The 18,273-nt window shown below is 40.1% G+C and overlaps 1 protein-coding gene across 1 annotated transcript in view; it reads left to right on the top strand.

Moving 5' to 3' along the window:
* Positions 1-18,273, top strand: part of LRP2 (LDL receptor related protein 2) — a 195,557-nt gene that overhangs the window by 147,418 nt on the left and 29,866 nt on the right. The window contains exons 52-61 of the mRNA XM_056110472.1: positions 3,409-3,561; positions 4,040-4,210; positions 6,367-6,590; positions 8,426-8,603; positions 9,861-10,057; positions 10,874-11,119; positions 12,367-12,495; positions 13,512-13,631; positions 16,622-16,738; positions 17,387-17,503. Coding sequence (XP_055966447.1) covers positions 3,409-3,561; positions 4,040-4,210; positions 6,367-6,590; positions 8,426-8,603; positions 9,861-10,057; positions 10,874-11,119; positions 12,367-12,495; positions 13,512-13,631; positions 16,622-16,738; positions 17,387-17,503 — 1,652 coding nt within the window. The remainder of the gene's footprint in view (positions 1-3,408; positions 3,562-4,039; positions 4,211-6,366; positions 6,591-8,425; positions 8,604-9,860; positions 10,058-10,873; positions 11,120-12,366; positions 12,496-13,511; positions 13,632-16,621; positions 16,739-17,386; positions 17,504-18,273) is intronic.

Here is an 18,273-nt window from a genome sequence, read left to right as displayed (position 1 = left end):
CCCAAGGTAAAAATGAGTTCTGGTAGTCATGTAGTCAGTTGGAGCAGATGTTAGGGAATGATTCACACATTGATTAGTGCCTTCAGTTACTTAAAATTTTATGCTTGACAATTCCTTCATAGTATATGCCAGGCATACTAGATGCCAGGCAGTAGGATCTAGAGAAGGGCATTACCCCTACTTTGCAGAATTCTCAAGCTTGTGTACAACATTAATCATTTCCAGCACAGACCTAAAATAGAACTCTCACTATCAGAATCTTTCTAGAAACTGTGAGTCTTTAAGTGGCAAAAGTTATTTACTGTCACAGTCTCAACTGCACCATCAGGAAAAACAGTAGCACTATAGTACTGTAGCACTGTCCTCCCGTTGTTCATCGATTTGCTCGAGCAGGCACCAGTAGGTCTCCATTGTGAGACTTCTTGTTGCTGTTTTTGGCATATTGAATACGCCATGTGGAGTTTGTCAGGCTCTGCTGTGTGGGTGGTAGTTTGGTAGCTGGCAGTTTGCCAGGCTTTCCAAGAGGGACTGAATGCAAGGTTCTGTCCCAATGGAAAACCAGCAGGACTGTACTACTGTACAAGAAGGGAGATATCCACGATATTGGCAACTATCGCCTGATCTGCCTATTGTCTGTCATCTACAAGCTGTTCACTCGAGTCATCCTGAATAGGATTGGCAGAACACTAGATAAAGGACAACCATGCAAACAAGCCGGGTTCCGCAAAGGATTCAGCACCATTGACCTTATCCACATGATAACTAAGCTCATTGAGGCTTCTTGGGAGTTCAAGATGCCACTCTGTCTAACATTCATTTATTTAAAGAAGGTCTTTGATTCTGTTGAGATGGAAGCAGTCATCGAAGCCCTACCAATCAGGGCATTCAAACTCAATACATCAGGATCCTCCATGAGCTGTATTATGCATTCACTACCAGGATCTCACCATTCTACAAAGAAGTGATCATCGATGTCAAGAGAAGGGTTTGACAGTGTGATACCATTTCACCGAAACTCTTCAGTACTACCCTCGAGAACATCATGCGACAACTGGAATGGGAAGGAATGAGAGTGAAGATGGACGGTTTTTTGCTGACTGTCTATCACCACCTCTGCTTTGCTGATGACATCATTCATTAATAACACAAAACATAAGCCAAGTGGCACAAATGCTAGCCGACTTCAACTGTGAGTGTGGAAAGGTCGAACTCCAGCTGAATCTCACAAACACAATGTTTATGAGGAACAGTCTCGTTCCTGACATTCCATTTGCTCTCAACAGAATGAACATCTCTGAATGCAACAGTTGGGTCGAGAAGTCAACATGACAAATGAACTGGCACCTGAGTTGCACAACAAGAAGAGAGTGTCGAAGAAATAGCTAAGAGGATGAAGAACCTCTGGCTCCGGGCATATCTCTTTAATTCCACTGTTCCTTCTGCATTAACATATGCCTCAGAGACCTGGGCCCTACGAAAACAGGATACGAACACTATTTCAGTCTCCCAAAGAGGAATCGAAAGAGCTATGCTTGGAATATCACGTTTCACTCAAATGAAAGAAAGAATCCTGAGTTCCAACCTCCGTCAATGGTCAAGAGTCAGGGATGCTGTCTCATTTGCCAAGGTGTCGAAAATCAGATGGGCTAGACATGTAATGAGATTTGGAGATGACCGCTGGACTAGAGCCGTTACCAACTGGATTCTACGGGATGTCAAAAGATCATGTGGCCGCCCACCTACGAGATGGTCAGATGACTTCGTTAAGACCCTGAATGATTAGTTTAAGGCTCTTCGTGTTCCTAGAACGAGCAGGCATCATTGGGCTAAACTAACATGCGACAGGGACGAATGGAGACATTACTGGTGCCCACTCGATCAAATCTATGAGTAATGGGATGTCAAGTGATCAAGTGATCCGAGAGGCATGGAGGAATCAAACCTGGGTCAGCTGCGTGTAAGGCAAATGCCCTGTACTATTGCTTCAGCCCAGGAAAAACAGTAGTAATAATAATAATAATAATAATAATAATAATAATAACCCTTTATTTAAGGATTGTTGTCACCTAAATAATATAAAACTTAGAAAAATATTTAGTCCTTGTTCTGACACATAGTAAATATTCAATAAATAGTAGGTGTTATTCTTGCTACGTATGAACCTTTATACAGATGGAATCTCAGTTTGTGTCCATCCTGTTTATTAGGCTATAGCCAAGTGAATTCATTGGAAAGGCTTTTATATTCACATTCCGTTTCCTCAAATGCTGCTTATCTAGCTGTTAAGTATTCTGCTCTGTAGTATGGTAGGCACAAGGTTTCAATATACCAGCTGCTAAAGTAGAAAATCATTCTTCTCTTGATTGAAAATGATTATCAGATTCTGAATGATGTATAAGTTCTAGAATCATAGACTACTGGAAATAGTACAAATTCTCCAAGATTCTTGAGACATCTTTGGCCCTGTTACTGATTAATAGCTCTTAACACATTTACATCACTCAATTTTCTATCAAAAATTGATATGTATAAATCCTACAAAGTCTGTGTTTTCCTGAGTTTGGATCAAAGACCCAGGTTTATAACCTCTACCTTATAAATTAAGGATCATTTTGACTCTCAATGTATTTAGATCTGAAATATCTTTGAAGCAGACATTTCTAGTGGGTAATAAATTCCTAAACCTTTATTAAGTTTGGTTAATAGTATGGCAAGAAGTTAATTTTACCATTGTTGTCTGAAGGGGCCAGCACAAGGTAAGTTTTTGTCTGTCTTGAAAAGGTCATAATTCATAGTTGCTTGGTGCAGTTTTGGTGTTGCTTTGTGATATACTTCCACTATGTAAACTGTTATTTAAGACACGTACTACTTTCATTTCTGTCTCCCTACTCATTTTCATTGCATGTGAAGGATGCCTTTTGCCATGTAAAGAAAGTTAAGACAGGGGATTGGAGCAATGGACTAGCTGGACTTGCATGCCGCCAACCCAGTTCAATCCTCGGCATCCGAGATCGTCCCTTAAGCACCACCAGGAGTACTTCCTTGGTGCAGAACCTGGGGTTACCCCTGAGCATCACTAGGTGTGACCCAAAAGTAAAATATAAATAAATAAACAAAAATAATAAAAGAATAAAAAGAGAGACAGAGAGAGAGAAAAGAAAAAACTATTGACAGAAACTTTATATGAGTGTGAACCCCATGCTCCTTATGTGACAGGTGTAATGTAGCCCACACACCTGCATAATCCACGGTTTCATTGCAGAAATGAATGCAGTTTTACCTTCCTGTTTTTCCTTGCCCTAATTTTTCTGGAGGAAAAGTCCCTGCTAATAGCTGTCTGTGTTTCTAGGAAGCATGGAGTTGGATAGCAAAATGACTATAATAGTAACTTCTGGCTCTCTGTTTCAGAAATCTCTATTGGGTGGATTCCATCCTCAACTGCCTCTCAGTCTCTGACCTCAGAGGTCGATATCGCCGCAAGCTGGCTGAGCACTGTGTGGACGCCAACAACACCTTTTGCTTTGATAAACCTAGAGGAATTGCCCTTCACCCTAAATATGGGTATTGTTTCCCTGTACTCTTGGGATCTTTCATGCTCTTTGTCTGTTTCCATAAAGGCTATACATGTAACTATCTCAAGTCCAATGCCTTGCTGGGATCTTCTGCTTTTCCTATCTGGTAAATGGCTTAGTATAATAGACAAAAGCATGGTTTGTTGAAATATTTATCAGATTTATCTGTTTTCTTTACCATGACTCATCAAGACACTTATTTTGACTGCATGTAAAGAAATTTATGGTTATTTATTTATTTGGTTAATTATTTAAATTAAGCACTTTTAGTTGTCTCTTCATGTCATTTTCACTGAGATTCATATTTGTTCTTGAACATTTCTTGCATATCATTGAGTGGATTATATTCTCATAGATTTTTTTCTCATAAAATGTGTTTTCTCTGTTATTAGAAGAGAGCTATGTCTTTTGGATAGTAACTGTTTTTGACTTTAAGGAATGATCCTTGCTTGTGTTTATTCCAATAGATTTGTCTACTGGGCAGACTGGGCTCATCGAGCATACATTGGGAGAGTAGGCATGGATGGAACCAACAAGTCTGTGATCATTTCTACCAAATTAGAGTGGCCAAATGGCATCACCATTGATTATACCACTGACCTACTCTACTGGGCCGATGCTCATCTAGGTTACATTGAGTACGTACATTGGGTACATTGGGTAACTAATTAGGGTCAGTAGGGATTTGTATTGCCAATGTATTGTTCCCAGGTAGCTTCTATCTAGCCTAGTATTCAAAATCAGTCTGAAGCAGTTCACTGAGATCTGTAGAAAAAAGCATGAACTTTGAAGTCAGCTAAATCAGTTTTAAGCCTTCACTTTATATTTCTTCATCTGAAAAATAGAGCTAGTTAGTAAATGTTTAACTTTAATTTCCTTATCTCTTTAATTTATTGTTCCCTTGGAAACATGATTAATAGATTTTTTCTATTTGAATAAAGTGGAAAAACAAAAGAATTGAAATGTTTTTCCCAAAATACGTTTAAATAATTTTAGATGTCTTCTCTCCCTCCAATCACTGTTCAGAGAACCTGGGGGCCATGCTTAATGTTTATCAACTGGAGTTTGCAGTTCAATGTGAGGTCATGAATAGTAGTGGTATTCTGGGGACTTCAGGGGTGACATCCAGCCGGATACAGGAAGTCATGTGGCTTTGACATGCTACCTTAACCCCTGGTCTATTTGTTGGGAAGTTCAATTTAGTGTTTAAGTAGTAGTAGAATCTCTTACCTTTTTTCATTTGTAATGTAAAGTAAAGTAAAGTAAAGGCCCTCCCGTTGATCATCGATTTGCTCGAGTGGGCCCAGTAACGTCTCCATTGGAGACTTTGTTGTTACTGTGTTTGGCATATCGAATACGTCATGGGGAGCTTGCCAGGCCCTGCCGTGCGGGCAAGATACTCTCGGTAGCTTGCCCGGCTCTCCGAGAGGGGCGGAGGAATCGAACTCGGGTCGGCCATGTTGGCTGCGTGCAAGGTAAACGCCCTACCGCTGTGCTATTTATTCACATTTTCTTTATAATTTTGTGTTTTTAAAAAAATAATTATTAAAGCATCATGATTTACAAAAGTTCTTCATAATTTAGATTTAGACATACAGTTTTCTACCACCAATCCACCACCAGTGTCAATTTCCCTCCACCAGTGTTGCTAGGTTCCCTTGGTTTATACTCCTACTAGCACCCCAAGCCTCCTCTTAATTGACACCTTTTTAAGTTTGGTTATTAAAATCTGTTAAAATTCATATCTCATGATTTCAGTATTGTTGACTCTGTAGTTTGAATATTTGACTTTATCAATCCTTAACACCACCAATGTACCTGAATCCCTTTGACATCCCTCTGCTGCTTCTCATTTGTCTTATCTCCCTCTACTCCTTAATATTCTTAATTATGAATGAATGAATAAGGCCCTCCCGTTGATCATCGATTTGCTCGAGCGGGCCCAGTAACGTCTCCATTGGAGACTTTGTTGTTACTGTGTCTGGCATATCGAATACTCTCAGTAGCTTGCCGGGCTCTCCGAGAGGGGCGGAGGAATCGAACTCAGGTCGGCCATGTTGGCTGCGTGCAAGGCAAACGCCCTACCGCTGTGCTATTTTAATAGGAAGCATTTAAAAAGTGGATTAAAATATTACATAGTGAAAAATACACAGTAAAAAAGTACCCAGGTTGTCCTGTTGCATTTAAACATGTGGTTGCCAGTAACTATATAATTTTTAGTAGAATTTTGTAATTCCCCTTCCCATCAAAGTTTATATAGAATTTTGAAGTTCTTTAATCTCATGTTTTCTTGGGAACATTCTACTAAAAATAAATTTATAGCACAAATTTTTGAACTTTCTAACCCTTTGCTCATGCAGACTTTTCCTCAGAATTCACTTAATAGACTCATTGATAAATACTCTGCTACTCAGGTCTACAGAGCACAGGACTCTGGGTTATTTCTTCTGTTAGCATCTGTTGCTCCTCAGTATTTTATGCTCTGCTGGATGCTTTTAGCCACACTCCATGGTGCTTAGGGTTTTCTCCTACTCAATGCTTGGGTGACTCCCAACATTTCTCAGTGAACTACCTGGTTCCATCACCACGCAAACTAATTACTCTAACCCTGTGAGCTATTCCCCCAGCCCCATTTATTATTAGTAGTAGTAAGTTTCAAATTTGTCATACATTATTTTTATAGTTATTAAGAACTTAGTTACAAAATATGTTTAGGATAAATAGGAAAGGACATTTTAAAGGTTATAAAGACATTATAGGAGTGGAGTTTACTTACTGAGTGTCTCTTAACCAGGTACTCAGATTTGGAGGGCCAACATCGGCACACAGTTTATAATGGGATCCTGCCTCACCCATTTGCTATAACCATTTTTGAAGACATTATTTATTGGACAGATTGGAATACAAAGACAATCGAAAAAGGAAACAAATTTGATGGGTCACATAGAACAGTGCTTGCAAACGTAACGCATAAGCCATATGACATCCGTGTTTATCATCCGTATAAACAACCCATTGGTGAGTATGTAGTTCGGAAGCTTAACACAATTTCATGTTTGGTCTGCATATCATTTGGTTCTTTTTGCATAGATATCATGGCCTATTAAAAGAAAAAAAAGGTCTTACTTGTTAATGGTTGGTATTAACAAAAGCAGAGAGTTGAGTTTTAGTTTGTAACTATCTTTAGAGCTTATTCCACAATTCCTTGAAGGGTTATATGAAACTTCTTTTCCCTAACATTTTCTTAATGATCATTCTGGGTTTTTTATTAGAATCAGTTTTATTGTGTTGTCATATTTACTTCATCTATTTTTTGTGTGTGGGAGAATTGAAATACTTTAAATTTAGTTAAAAATATTGTGGAGGGCTTGGGCTACGGAATAATGAGTAGGGTACTTGCATTGAACACAGCCAACCCAGATTCGACCCCCAGAATCCCATATGGCCCGAGTCCTCTGGTAGTAACCTATGAGCACAGAGCCAGGAGTAAGCCCTTGAGCACCACCAGGTATGCCCCAAAACAAAACAAGCAAAAAAATTGTGATATTCCGGTCATAAATACTGCAGGAAGCATATTTGAAAAGCAAGGACATTTTCTAATCACCACAATACTATCTCTCTAGTCCCACAATCATTTCTTAATACCAATTCCAAAATTAACCTCTTGAAATAATTGATATAAAATAAATTTTAAAAATAAAATTTTCATTATTAGAAAACATTTATCAATGTGCCTATTTTTATGGCTGTTTCATTTTTGCTGTTATTGTTGTGTAGAATAATGTCTTTTGTCCAGACCAATACTATAATGTCTTTTAAATTAATTTTTAATTTTTTGTGTGCAATGAAGGACACTTTATGCAATCGAGGACACTTTATGATTTTTAGATAATCCGTCAAAGGTCTAGTGTACTTTGGAAAAAAGGATAAATTTAGATATAGAATGAGTGGGCCTGCTTTGTTGCAGTGTCTTGCTGAAATATATGATAAATTTGGAACAAAAAACGAAACAGAAACTTCCCAAACAAAAATATTTATTACTTAGCTGAAGTTTAAATGAATCTTCATTTCTATCAAAATTGGTCTTCATAGAGATTATAGAAATTATAGATTATAGAGATTTGTTTTGGGGCTACATCAGGTTGTGCTGAGGTGTTGCTGCTGGCTCTATACTCAAGAATTACTCCGGGTGGGACCATATAAGATGGCAGGGGTCAAACCTGGGTTAGCTACAAGCAAGGCAAATACCCTACCCACTGCACTATTGGTCTGACCCCATGGGAGTTTTTTTTATTCTCTTCTACTTTCCATTAAACTTTACTGTTTTCTTGAGAGAGTGAGAGAGAGAGAGAGAGAGGGGCAGAGTGATAGAGAGACAGACAGGCAGAGAGAGAGAGAGAGAGAGAGAGAATCTTCATATCTATGAGGTAGCCCAGAAATTATTAAAGACTCTGTTGAGTTTAGCCATTCACTTCGTTTTGGGGCCATCTTTCTATCATCTGTCTTTAGAAGCAGGTGAGAATATAGCCTCTGCTTAAAATTAAGTTTGGAAACATAGGCTATGGGTCTTAGCCTACTGTCATACCTACTTGCCAAGGACATTAAGAAGCCTGTTTTCCTCTAGCCCAGAGCACATGGGTCGTCTTCTTTTTTATCAAAGGAAGCATCCTCTGGTGAGCACATACATCTCTTCCATCTGTCCTCTATGAATTTTGGGGAAAATAGGTAAAACTAGGGTGATTATTTTACTTACTCTCCAAGTAGGGTAAGGTGAGTAGCAGGCCATACCTGTGCTCGGTATACTCCATAAGTGAGTAAACCATGTCTTTTTCTTTCTTTCTTTTTTTGAATAGTGAACAATCCCTGTGCGATCAGCAATGGTGGCTGTTCTCATCTCTGCCTCATCAAAGCAGGAGGGGTAGGATTTACCTGCGAGTGTCCAGACAACTTTAAGACCATACGCCTGACTGACAGAAATTACTGCCTTCCCACATGCTCGAGCACACAATTCCTGTGTGCTAACAATGAAAAGTGAGACTCTTTTACCTATTTTCACTGTCTCTCTCTTGTATGTATGGTGATCTTAGGGTTCAATGGGATGTGGAGTCACCGATCAACATTTATCAACATAGTGAATCAACTAATTTTTGCTAACTAATTTACACTACACCAAATATTCCCACCTTCAGAAAATTTTCTTTTATAAATATAAGGTATTTGTTGTCCAAGGAGTTATGCCTAGGCATGCAAGTAATTCTTATTTGTAATTTATTTTTCTACATGTCACCACAAGAGTACTGTAAATATACATGGAAATTAAACTATAAAGGGATAGAATTTCTGATCTGCACAGAGGGTCTAACTCTTTTTAAGTATGTCAGGATAAGATTGAGGGTTATGCATTCCACTCTATTTCTGAATGTTTTTGTTTTCTGATTTATTTTCCTAACAGACCATTAGGGTTTCTGAATTAGAATAGTGTAAATGAGAACCCTAGCATGAGAATCCTAGATTTAGTAGTAAATTATTTTTGTTTCATTTTGTTTTGTTTTGTTTGTGGTGGGGAGAGGAAGCATGCCAGGCTGTACACAGGCTTTCTCCTGGCTCTGTGCTCAGGGATCACTCCTGGAAGGTTTGGTGATAGGTGGTGCCAGGGATTGATCCCAGGTTGGCAAGGCAAACACCTTACCCACTGTACTATTGCTTCAACTCTAATAGAGATTATTTTGATACTAAAATAAAATGCCTTGGACTGAGAATTACATCTATACCTTAAACTTAATGCCTGGTGCTTCCACGTCAACTTCCAAATTCTATCAACCTGTCAGTCTGGTCCTAACCAGTCCCACATCCAGAACCATAGCACTGCACTCAGCACTCCATAGTTTGTTGTGGAAGGGATTTAAGTAGCATGCTTATACTCATACTCATTTATCCAGCCTGTTTGGGTCATAAGAAACTTCCTCATCTATTTATATTTTCCCTGAAAATACACCATGGTACTAAAGGTATAATTGACCCTTTTCTTGTGCTTTGAAAAAACCCTTGTGTGTCATTACTTGAAATTCAATTTTGTTTTATTTTAATTGAACCACAGTGAGATACACAGTTATAAAGTTGTTCATGATTGGTTTTCAGTCACACAATGTTCCAATACCTGTCCCTTCAACCAGTGTACATTTCCCAACATCAATGTCCCCAGTTTCCCTTTCTCCTCCTTCTTAAAGGGGGAGAACTAAGAACTAAGAACTAACTTTAACTAAGAACTGCTCTGTTTTCTTGGTGAAGGTGTATTCCTATTTGGTGGAAATGCGATGGACAAAAAGACTGCTCAGATGGTTCGGATGAATCTTCCCATTGCCCACAGCGCTTCTGTCGGTTAGGACGGTTCCAGTGCAGAGATGGCAACTGCACCATCCCTCAGTCTCTGTGCGATCTCCATCAAGACTGCCCTGATGGCTCTGATGAAGACCAGGCTCTTTGTGGTATGTTGAATTACCCTCTGCCTTCTCAGCCCTCTTCTGTAGTTGAATGGACACACTCAGTCATGTTTCTGTAATGGAGTTTTCTGAAGGTCCTCTGAAATTCAGAGTTTATTGCCTATCTTTTTTGTAGAGTGTTTTAGAAATGCTAATATCTCATCAAGTCAAAGTTGGGGTAGATAGTAAGTTATCTACATTGGGAGTTCTTTATACGTACTGATACTGAAGTCAAATGAGTTTTCCACTCCCACTTGAAAAAAAAAATCAAACCAAAAATCCAGCACACATCAACCTTAGCAACAAACATAATGTTTTGAAAAACAGTTGTTTTCATTGGGAGAGCAGGGGCATAAGTTATACTTAGTAGGTCATGAATGAATTAGGCCTCATCTCTATATGTTAGGGAAAAAAAGATAATAAAGAACTTAGGAGACAACAGTGATCAAAGGAACAATGTTCATGAGTTCAGCTTATTGGTACTGGTTGATAATTGTGAATACTTTAAAATACTGTAAAGTAAATTGTAATCTGGGCCTGAAGAGATAGTACAGTGGATAGGACACTTATCCTGTACACAGGTAGCCCAGATTCACTCTCTAGCACCCCTTATGTTTCCTTGAGCTCCCCTAGGAATGATCCCTGAGCTCAGAGCCAGTAGTAAATACTTAGCACCACTGGATTGGACCCTTCTCTTCAAAACAAAACAAAACAAACCCAGTACGTTATAATCTAGTTCCCAGGATCCACCTGATTGCAGGCTTCTGTCTCTGTCTCTGTGAGTAAGTGTTCAGGTTGGTAACCCCACCCCCCTGCTTGCAGAGAATCATCAATGCCAGGACAATCAGTGGCAGTGCGCCAACAAACGCTGCATCCCAGAATCCTGGCAGTGTGACTCTGAGAATGACTGTGGGGATAACTCTGATGAAGAGAGTTCGCACTGCACCAGCAGAACCTGCAAGCCTGGCTATTTTAAGTGTGCCAATGGCCGCTGCATTCCTCAGTCCTGGAAGTGTGATGTAGACAACGACTGTGGTGACTATTCGGATGAGCCTCTTCACGAATGCAGTAAGTTCCAGTGGGTGTATTATGCCAGGGCCAGGGGCGGGAATCCAGGAGAAACCTCTATGTAGATGAAGAGAACGCTGACAGCTTCAGTCCCTGGGGGCTGAGTCTTCCTTCTATTTATTTATGTTTTTTTAAAATGTGGGCTTAAAAAAATTTTTTTGACTTGTGATCGTCTGTCATGGAAAAGAGACTTGAAGTGACAGTGTATTTTCAAATTTCTGTTTCGATCTTGAGGTGTCATACCTAATTCCAAATAAGACTGTGACATATTCCATTGGAACTTTATTTTGAAAAAAAATAAAACAAGTGCTAAATGATGATGAGTATTTAATGAAACTCACAAAAGTTCTATATTAATGAGAATGGTAATGCCTGTTAGAACAAGACAATAGGATATGGAACTGTATTCCACCAAAGCTTGCTAGTCTTTTTTTTTTTTTGAATCACTATGAGATACACAGTCACAAAGTTGTTCATGATTGGTTTTTGGTTGTATAATGTTCTAACACTCTTCTAATCCTGGCACTCCTACTCTAAGTTTGCAGGCTGGCTTGCAGGTTGAATGTTTCTAAAGTGCCTGATTCATTTAGTTTTTTTTCCCTTTTTGGGCCACATCCAGAAGTGCTCAGGGGTTCTCATGGCTCTTCACTCAGGAATTAGTCTTGGCAGTCCTTTGGGGACCATATGGGATGCTGGGGATTGAACCGGGTCAGCCGCTTGCAAGGCAAATGCCCTACCCTCTGTACGATCACTCCTGCCCCTGTGCCTGATTCCTCTTGTTCCACTGAATGTACCTTTTCAAAAGATGATAGCAAGAGTTTCCTTTTGTATGTGTAGCAAGTACATCCTTACTTGAGCCTTAGAATAATATTATAAGGTTGGGAAGGATGGATGTTGCCAATTTTATAGATGATGCAACTGAGCATAAATGGATTTTGTGGCAGAACTGAATCTTCAACCCAGCAGCTTTTCAAGTCCACTGGGCTGCTGTAACTCTCTTCTTTCCCACTCTCCACCTCAAGATTATACTCTAATACTTCAGGCACCAAGATAGAATGAAACACAGGACTCAGGCTTCTCAACTCTTCATCAACATCTCACTTCTAACATAAGCACGATTTAGTTGGTGGTTTGGCAATTGCGTGTCTGCACCATATCCTAAAGGGAATGATGAGGAGATCTTCTGGTGCTGTTTCTGGGCAGGAGGAAGACATGGGTTCTGATTTTGCTTTGTCCTCTCTTTTCAGTGAGCTCTGCCTATCGCTGTGACAACCACACAGAATTCTCCTGTAGGACAAACTACCGCTGTGTCCCACAGTGGACTGTGTGCAATGGCATCAATGACTGCAGGGATAACAGTGATGAAGAAGGCTGTGGTAGGAGGGGCTGCAGGGGGATGGGGTGAAGGTCCGGCTGTGGCTTCTTCCATTAAGATCTTTTAAGCATTTTATAGGGTTGTTGGAAGTAATGAAAGTAATCATTTTAAGTGAAATTCCATCCCACAGGGATTAATTACAGCAATAATTGTTAAGTACATTAGTAAGATAATGGAAACTTAGATAATTTCTTCCAAAGGTAAAATCATTACTTAACGTTACTTAATCACCTGTCTCCATAAAGAATATTTTAAAATCAAAATTGGAGTTTTTTTATATTCTGAATCTCTCTCTGACTTTCCATATCATCTACTGAATAGCTTTAATCACTCTGGCAACTTAGAAAGAATTTATGAACAAAAGTCCATCAAAATGAATGGAGTCTGTCAAGATTAGGCATAGAGGGAAAATATAAATCCCAAATGTCTATGAGTATATGTCAGATTTGGTTGGAAGAGAATGTGTTATTTTAATAATAGCACTAAATATAGCCAACTAAAAATTGTTGTGACAGAAATGTTTTATTTGTTGCTGATATTAATTAGCCTTCTAGTTCACCAGACTTTTGTTATAAATTATAAGTCACATTTCAGTGTTTGTGGATCTTGAGTGCTACTTCTGGCTTTGCGCTCAAGGGACCATGCAGTGCCAGGAATTGAGTCCAGGCTTCTCTCAGACAAAGCATATGCTCAGCCTATTGTGCTATCTCTTCTGGTCTTCCAGTTTTGAGGATTGGACTCTGGTCCTCACATATGTGAGATAATTGATATTCTGCTGAGTTGTATCCCAAGCTCTCCTTTTTTGAGCAGTTTGAATAAAGAAAGTGATTCTAGTTTCAAGTAGGAGGGTAGTTTCAGATTGGCCAAAAGAGGAAAACTGACAATGAATAATGGTCCTTCTCTGGGAACTTTAAGGATATGGTAGTTTTAATTCTCAGACTGTCCCACAAGAAATACTACTTGGGCATTTCTTGACCTCCAGTTGTGACTTCCTTGACTTTTTCCTGCTTCTGGCAGAGGCGAGGACGTGCAGACCTGCAGGGGAGTTCCGCTGCAATAATCACCGTTGCATCCCTCTTCGCTGGAAGTGTGATGGGCATGATGACTGCGGCGATCACTCAGATGAGGAAAACTGTGGTGAGTGTTCAGGGCCCTGAGCTGTAATGCCTGTTCTTGTCCACAGAGCAACTGTCTATGCCATATATTCTCAAAGAGTAGGAAAACAAGATCAGAATGGTCTCTGCCTACCCAGTGTTTGATCCATAGTACTGTACACATGCATCCACAAGTTATGAAGATAACTATATATTACTTTGCACACACTCAGAATGGTACATTTCTTTTATTTTACTTTTTTGATCTACAGAGATAAATATTGAGATTTTATCAAAACATTTCTTTTTTCTATTTTCTGCCACCCTCACAATGTTTTTCATTCATTTCATTCATCATCCTGTTATTCGTCGATTGCCTCGAGCAGGCCCCAGTAACATCTCTTTCATCCTAGCCCTGAGATTATATTCAAGGCTCTTTAGGAGAATGAGACCCATCATTGTTACTGGTATTTGGCACATTTGTTACGCCACGGGGAGTTTGCCAGACTCTGCCCTGTGGGCAGGCTACATTTGATAGCCTGCAAGTTTGTCCAAAGTAGGAATGAGATAATAAGATGTCATAAAAAAATGTCCTGATAAGATGTCGCGCGGTTCCGGGAGCTGGATTTTATAGTCTCTGAGTCTTGGCCGTTGATGGGATTACACGGCACCAGGGGGCCAGGTGGTGGGTGTGACCCCCGCCTACTGGAATTTGGAGGATCTGGATGGAGGATGCTCGACTCCAATCCGAGTAGGCTTGGAGATCTCGGCCCCGGAACCCGTGTGGCTTTGTCTCTCTGCCCGTACCTTCATGTGTGCGGAGAGTGGTCTCAGCATGGTGGTGGCTGGTCCTGGAGGTCTTCAGCTGCCGGAGCCCTAGTCGGGGCGGGGAGGAAAGCTCAATCCGCTCCCCTCCGAGGGGCCCCAGTGAGGAACAGCCAGGTGCGGGGGCAGGAGACTGCACTGGTCTCGTCCGGGAGCTGGATTTTATAGTCTCTGAGTCTTGGCCATTGATGGGATTACACGGCGCCAGGGGGCCAGGTGGTGGGTGTGACCCCCACCTACTGGAATTTGGAGGATCTGGGTGGAGGATGCTCGACTCCAATCCGAGTAGGCTTGGAGATCTCGGTCCTGGAACCCGCGTGGCTTTGTCCCTCTCTCACAATGTTATGCTGAATGAAATTAGTCAGAGGGAGGGAGACCTACACAGAATGATCTCTCCCATTTATGGAGTGTAAAGATGAATAATTGTGGAATAATTGATACTCAAAGACAATGGAAACAAGGAATGTGAGGATTAGTATTCAGTAGGAAACTATATAATCTATATATATCTATGTAACTATATATAGATATATATGGGCGGAGCGATAGCACAACGGGCAGGGCGTTTTCCCTGCATGCAGCTGACCCGAGTTTGGTTCCTTCATTTTTCTCGGAGAGCCTGTCAAGCTACTGAGAGTATCCTGCCCGGCAGAGCCTGGCAAGCTCCCCATGGCGTATTTGATATGACAAAAACAATAATAACAAGTTTCACAATGGAGATGTTACTGGTGCTTGCTCGGGCAAGTTGATAAACAATGGGAGGACAGTGCTACGGTGCACATATGTGTATATATATGTACATATGTATACACATATATATACATATGTATACACATATATATGAAACCGTATCAGCAAGAGTATTGCAAAACACAGTGCATGTGTTTTGTGTGTGTGTGTGTGCCTGTGTGTGTGTAATGTCTCTTGTGCCTGTGGTGAGTGGGAGGCAGATGAGGGGAGGCGGCATTGATAGGGGCAAGTGGACACTATTGAGAAAAAAATAGAAAACCAGCAGTAAGAATATGAGGGAATAAAATCAAAATAAAGTCTTTGCTTCTTAAGCTCTTGCTCCCAAAATGACTGGCTAGTAGAGGAAAGGGAGTTGGTGATTTTGGATTGTTATCCTTCCTGAAATAGCTGAGTAATTTAGTCCAGGCATGGTTAGTTAAATGATAGGTCGGCTTTTATCCTCCTTATCAGGGAAGGTGCTAATGGTAAGAAATGAAAACCAAAGGTCTGATTATACCACATAGTCTTGGAAAGCAGGATGTATTTTGAAAAGAGCTATAATGAGACCCTGTACATATCGCTGACATACCTATGTCAGTTTAAATTTAAATCTGTCTTTGGAAGGAGTGCTCCGTGTTTACCACAGGCATCTGGGAGAGTTGGGATGCTTAATTATACTTGCAAATGTCAGTCAGCTAAACCCTTTTTTTAGCAAAAAAAGTGATCTAATTGGCATTTTTTAATTTATAAAACTGATGATTTGAAACTGGTGTTAAGCAGGTAGGGCACTTGCCTTGCCTGTGGCTAACCTGGGCTCAATTCTTGGCACTGCCAGGAGTGATTCCTGAGTACAGAGGTAAAACCCTGAGTGGTTTAAAACAACCCCTACCCCACCCCCCAAATGATGATGTTAAATCCTATAGATTAGTTATTTAGAATTTTGTGAGATAAATGATCTCAAGCTCAAAAATCACCTTCGGACAATCCTCTTAATAAACGTCATTCAATTGGCGAGTTGGGGTATGTAGATGCAAGGCTTCCCCATATACATATTTATAGCAAAGACTTTATTTTGATTTTATTCTCTCTTACGCAGAGCTTAAGAGGCTTGGAGGTCCCTCTCAGGTATTTTAGGCTAATTGGTCACAGTTTCAATGTGTAGGACCAAGGATACATGACTACCCTGATGGTGCTTGGGGTCCTATGGGGCCACACCCAGTGAAACCCAGGGACTGTGTGATCCTGGGGTAGGAAGAATTGTGGTGGGCAGCAAGCGGTAAGTCATGCCTAACCCCTACACTATCTCACTGACCTCTTAACGGTCTTTGATAGAGGGGGAAGATGTATTTGAGGGAAAAACAGTCTACCCAAGTCAACCTTTGAGAGTTCAGGCCGAAGAGGGTCATGGTCAGCTCCCAAGTTTGTGCCCTGAGAGAGACTCCTTGCACCCTCTGATGGCCACACAACTTTCCTTTTCAGTCCCACGACAGTGCACAGAGAGTGAGTTTCGATGCAGTGACCAGAGATGCATTCCCTCTCGATGGGTTTGTGACCACGCCAATGACTGTGGGGACAACTCGGATGAGCGCGACTGTGGTAACTATCAGGCTTCTCTGAGAAGCTTTCCATAGAGTCATGTCCCGGGATCAATGTAATTGGAACAGGGAATCTTCTTACTTATGGTCTCTGTAAACTTTGGCATAACACAGTATCTTCTATTCTGTATTTTCTATGCTGTGTTCTTAAATTAACAGTAGTCTAGATTACTAATAAGGGGAAAAAGCAATTTTTAACTTGTTAAGTTATTTTAATTTGAACACTTCCCAGGAGCTGTTTTGAATATAATTGGCCTTGTAAATAGATAAAAGATTCGCTTTCCTCGTGTTTCTCAGAAAGTCATTTTAAGGGCTATGTAAGTGCAGTACCCTGGTAGAGAGTTCAGAGCATTTTAAAAAGAATGATATTTCCTTGAGTAATTTACAACTTTTCTGGTTGGAAAAGGGGAAACTAAGAAAATATTAAATTTGAGGAATTCACTATAACAAAAAGCTTAAAAGATGAAGATTATTTCATAGAGGAGAGATAGAACCTTCTACCTCCATATCTTGAATGGAGTAGGTGTGGGTTTTGAGAGTTTATTCACCACAGGTGTGTTTGCTTTGAACCTGTCATAGGCTGGGTTAGGAATGTACTTGTATCTGTGTGTGAAAGACGCTTCTTGTTTTTTTTTTTTTTTCTCTTCAGAAATGAGGACCTGCCATCCTGGATACTTTCAGTGTGAGAGTGGACACTGTGTGCCCGGTCAGTTGAAATGTGATGGTATTGCTGACTGTCCTGATGCCACTGATGAAAGCGGCTGTCGTAAGTTTCTACACATCTAGGACAATATTTATCTGAAATACTCAGATATGGCAGTATGGACCCACCTCTCCCATTAGATATTTTCATTTCCCCATTCATTGATAATTATTAATTCACCTGATTTCTGGAACCACCCTATTATGTATTTTTAAGTCACTCATGATTTTATCAAATATTTTAAATAGGGGCTGGAACAATAGCTCAGCGGGTAGGGTGTTTGCCTTGCACGTGGCCAACCTGGGTTCAATTCCCAGCATTCCATATGGTACCCCGAGCACTGCATGGAGTAATTCTTGAGTGCAGATCCAGGAGTAACCCCTGAGCTTTGCGGGTATGACCCCAAAAAAAAATTTAAATAAAAGATGTATGAAGCATTAATGCTAATAAAAGTATTTATATATTCACAGTGACTATACAAGTCAGTAATTGAATATGAATAATTGCTATCAAAAAAGAATATTTGAGTAATGAATCATTGAATATATTGAACTTGGTATCGACATGAGAACATAATAAATTAAGAGCAGTAAAATACTGAAATGTTGAACCACAAAAAGTTATAAAAAAATTTAAGTCAATATGACCATTCAGATTTTAGTTGGTAACTATTGCTGATTATCCTTAATGGGTATTGTCTTTAAGAAATATTTCAGAGGCCTGATAGTATAACAAGTAGGGTGCTTTGCCTTGCATGCAGCTGATCATCAGCACCCCAAATGGTCCCTTTAGTCTGCCAGGAATGATCCCAAGTATAAAGCCAGCAGCCCTGA

This window comes from Sorex fumeus, unplaced genomic scaffold (genome assembly GCF_029834395.1).
Source record: "Sorex fumeus unplaced genomic scaffold, SorFum_2.1 ptg000009l, whole genome shotgun sequence".
NCBI classification, from domain to species: domain Eukaryota; kingdom Metazoa; phylum Chordata; class Mammalia; order Eulipotyphla; family Soricidae; genus Sorex; species Sorex fumeus.
The sequence above is the reverse complement of the archived record's forward strand: the minus strand, read 5'-3'. Positions and strand labels throughout refer to the sequence as shown.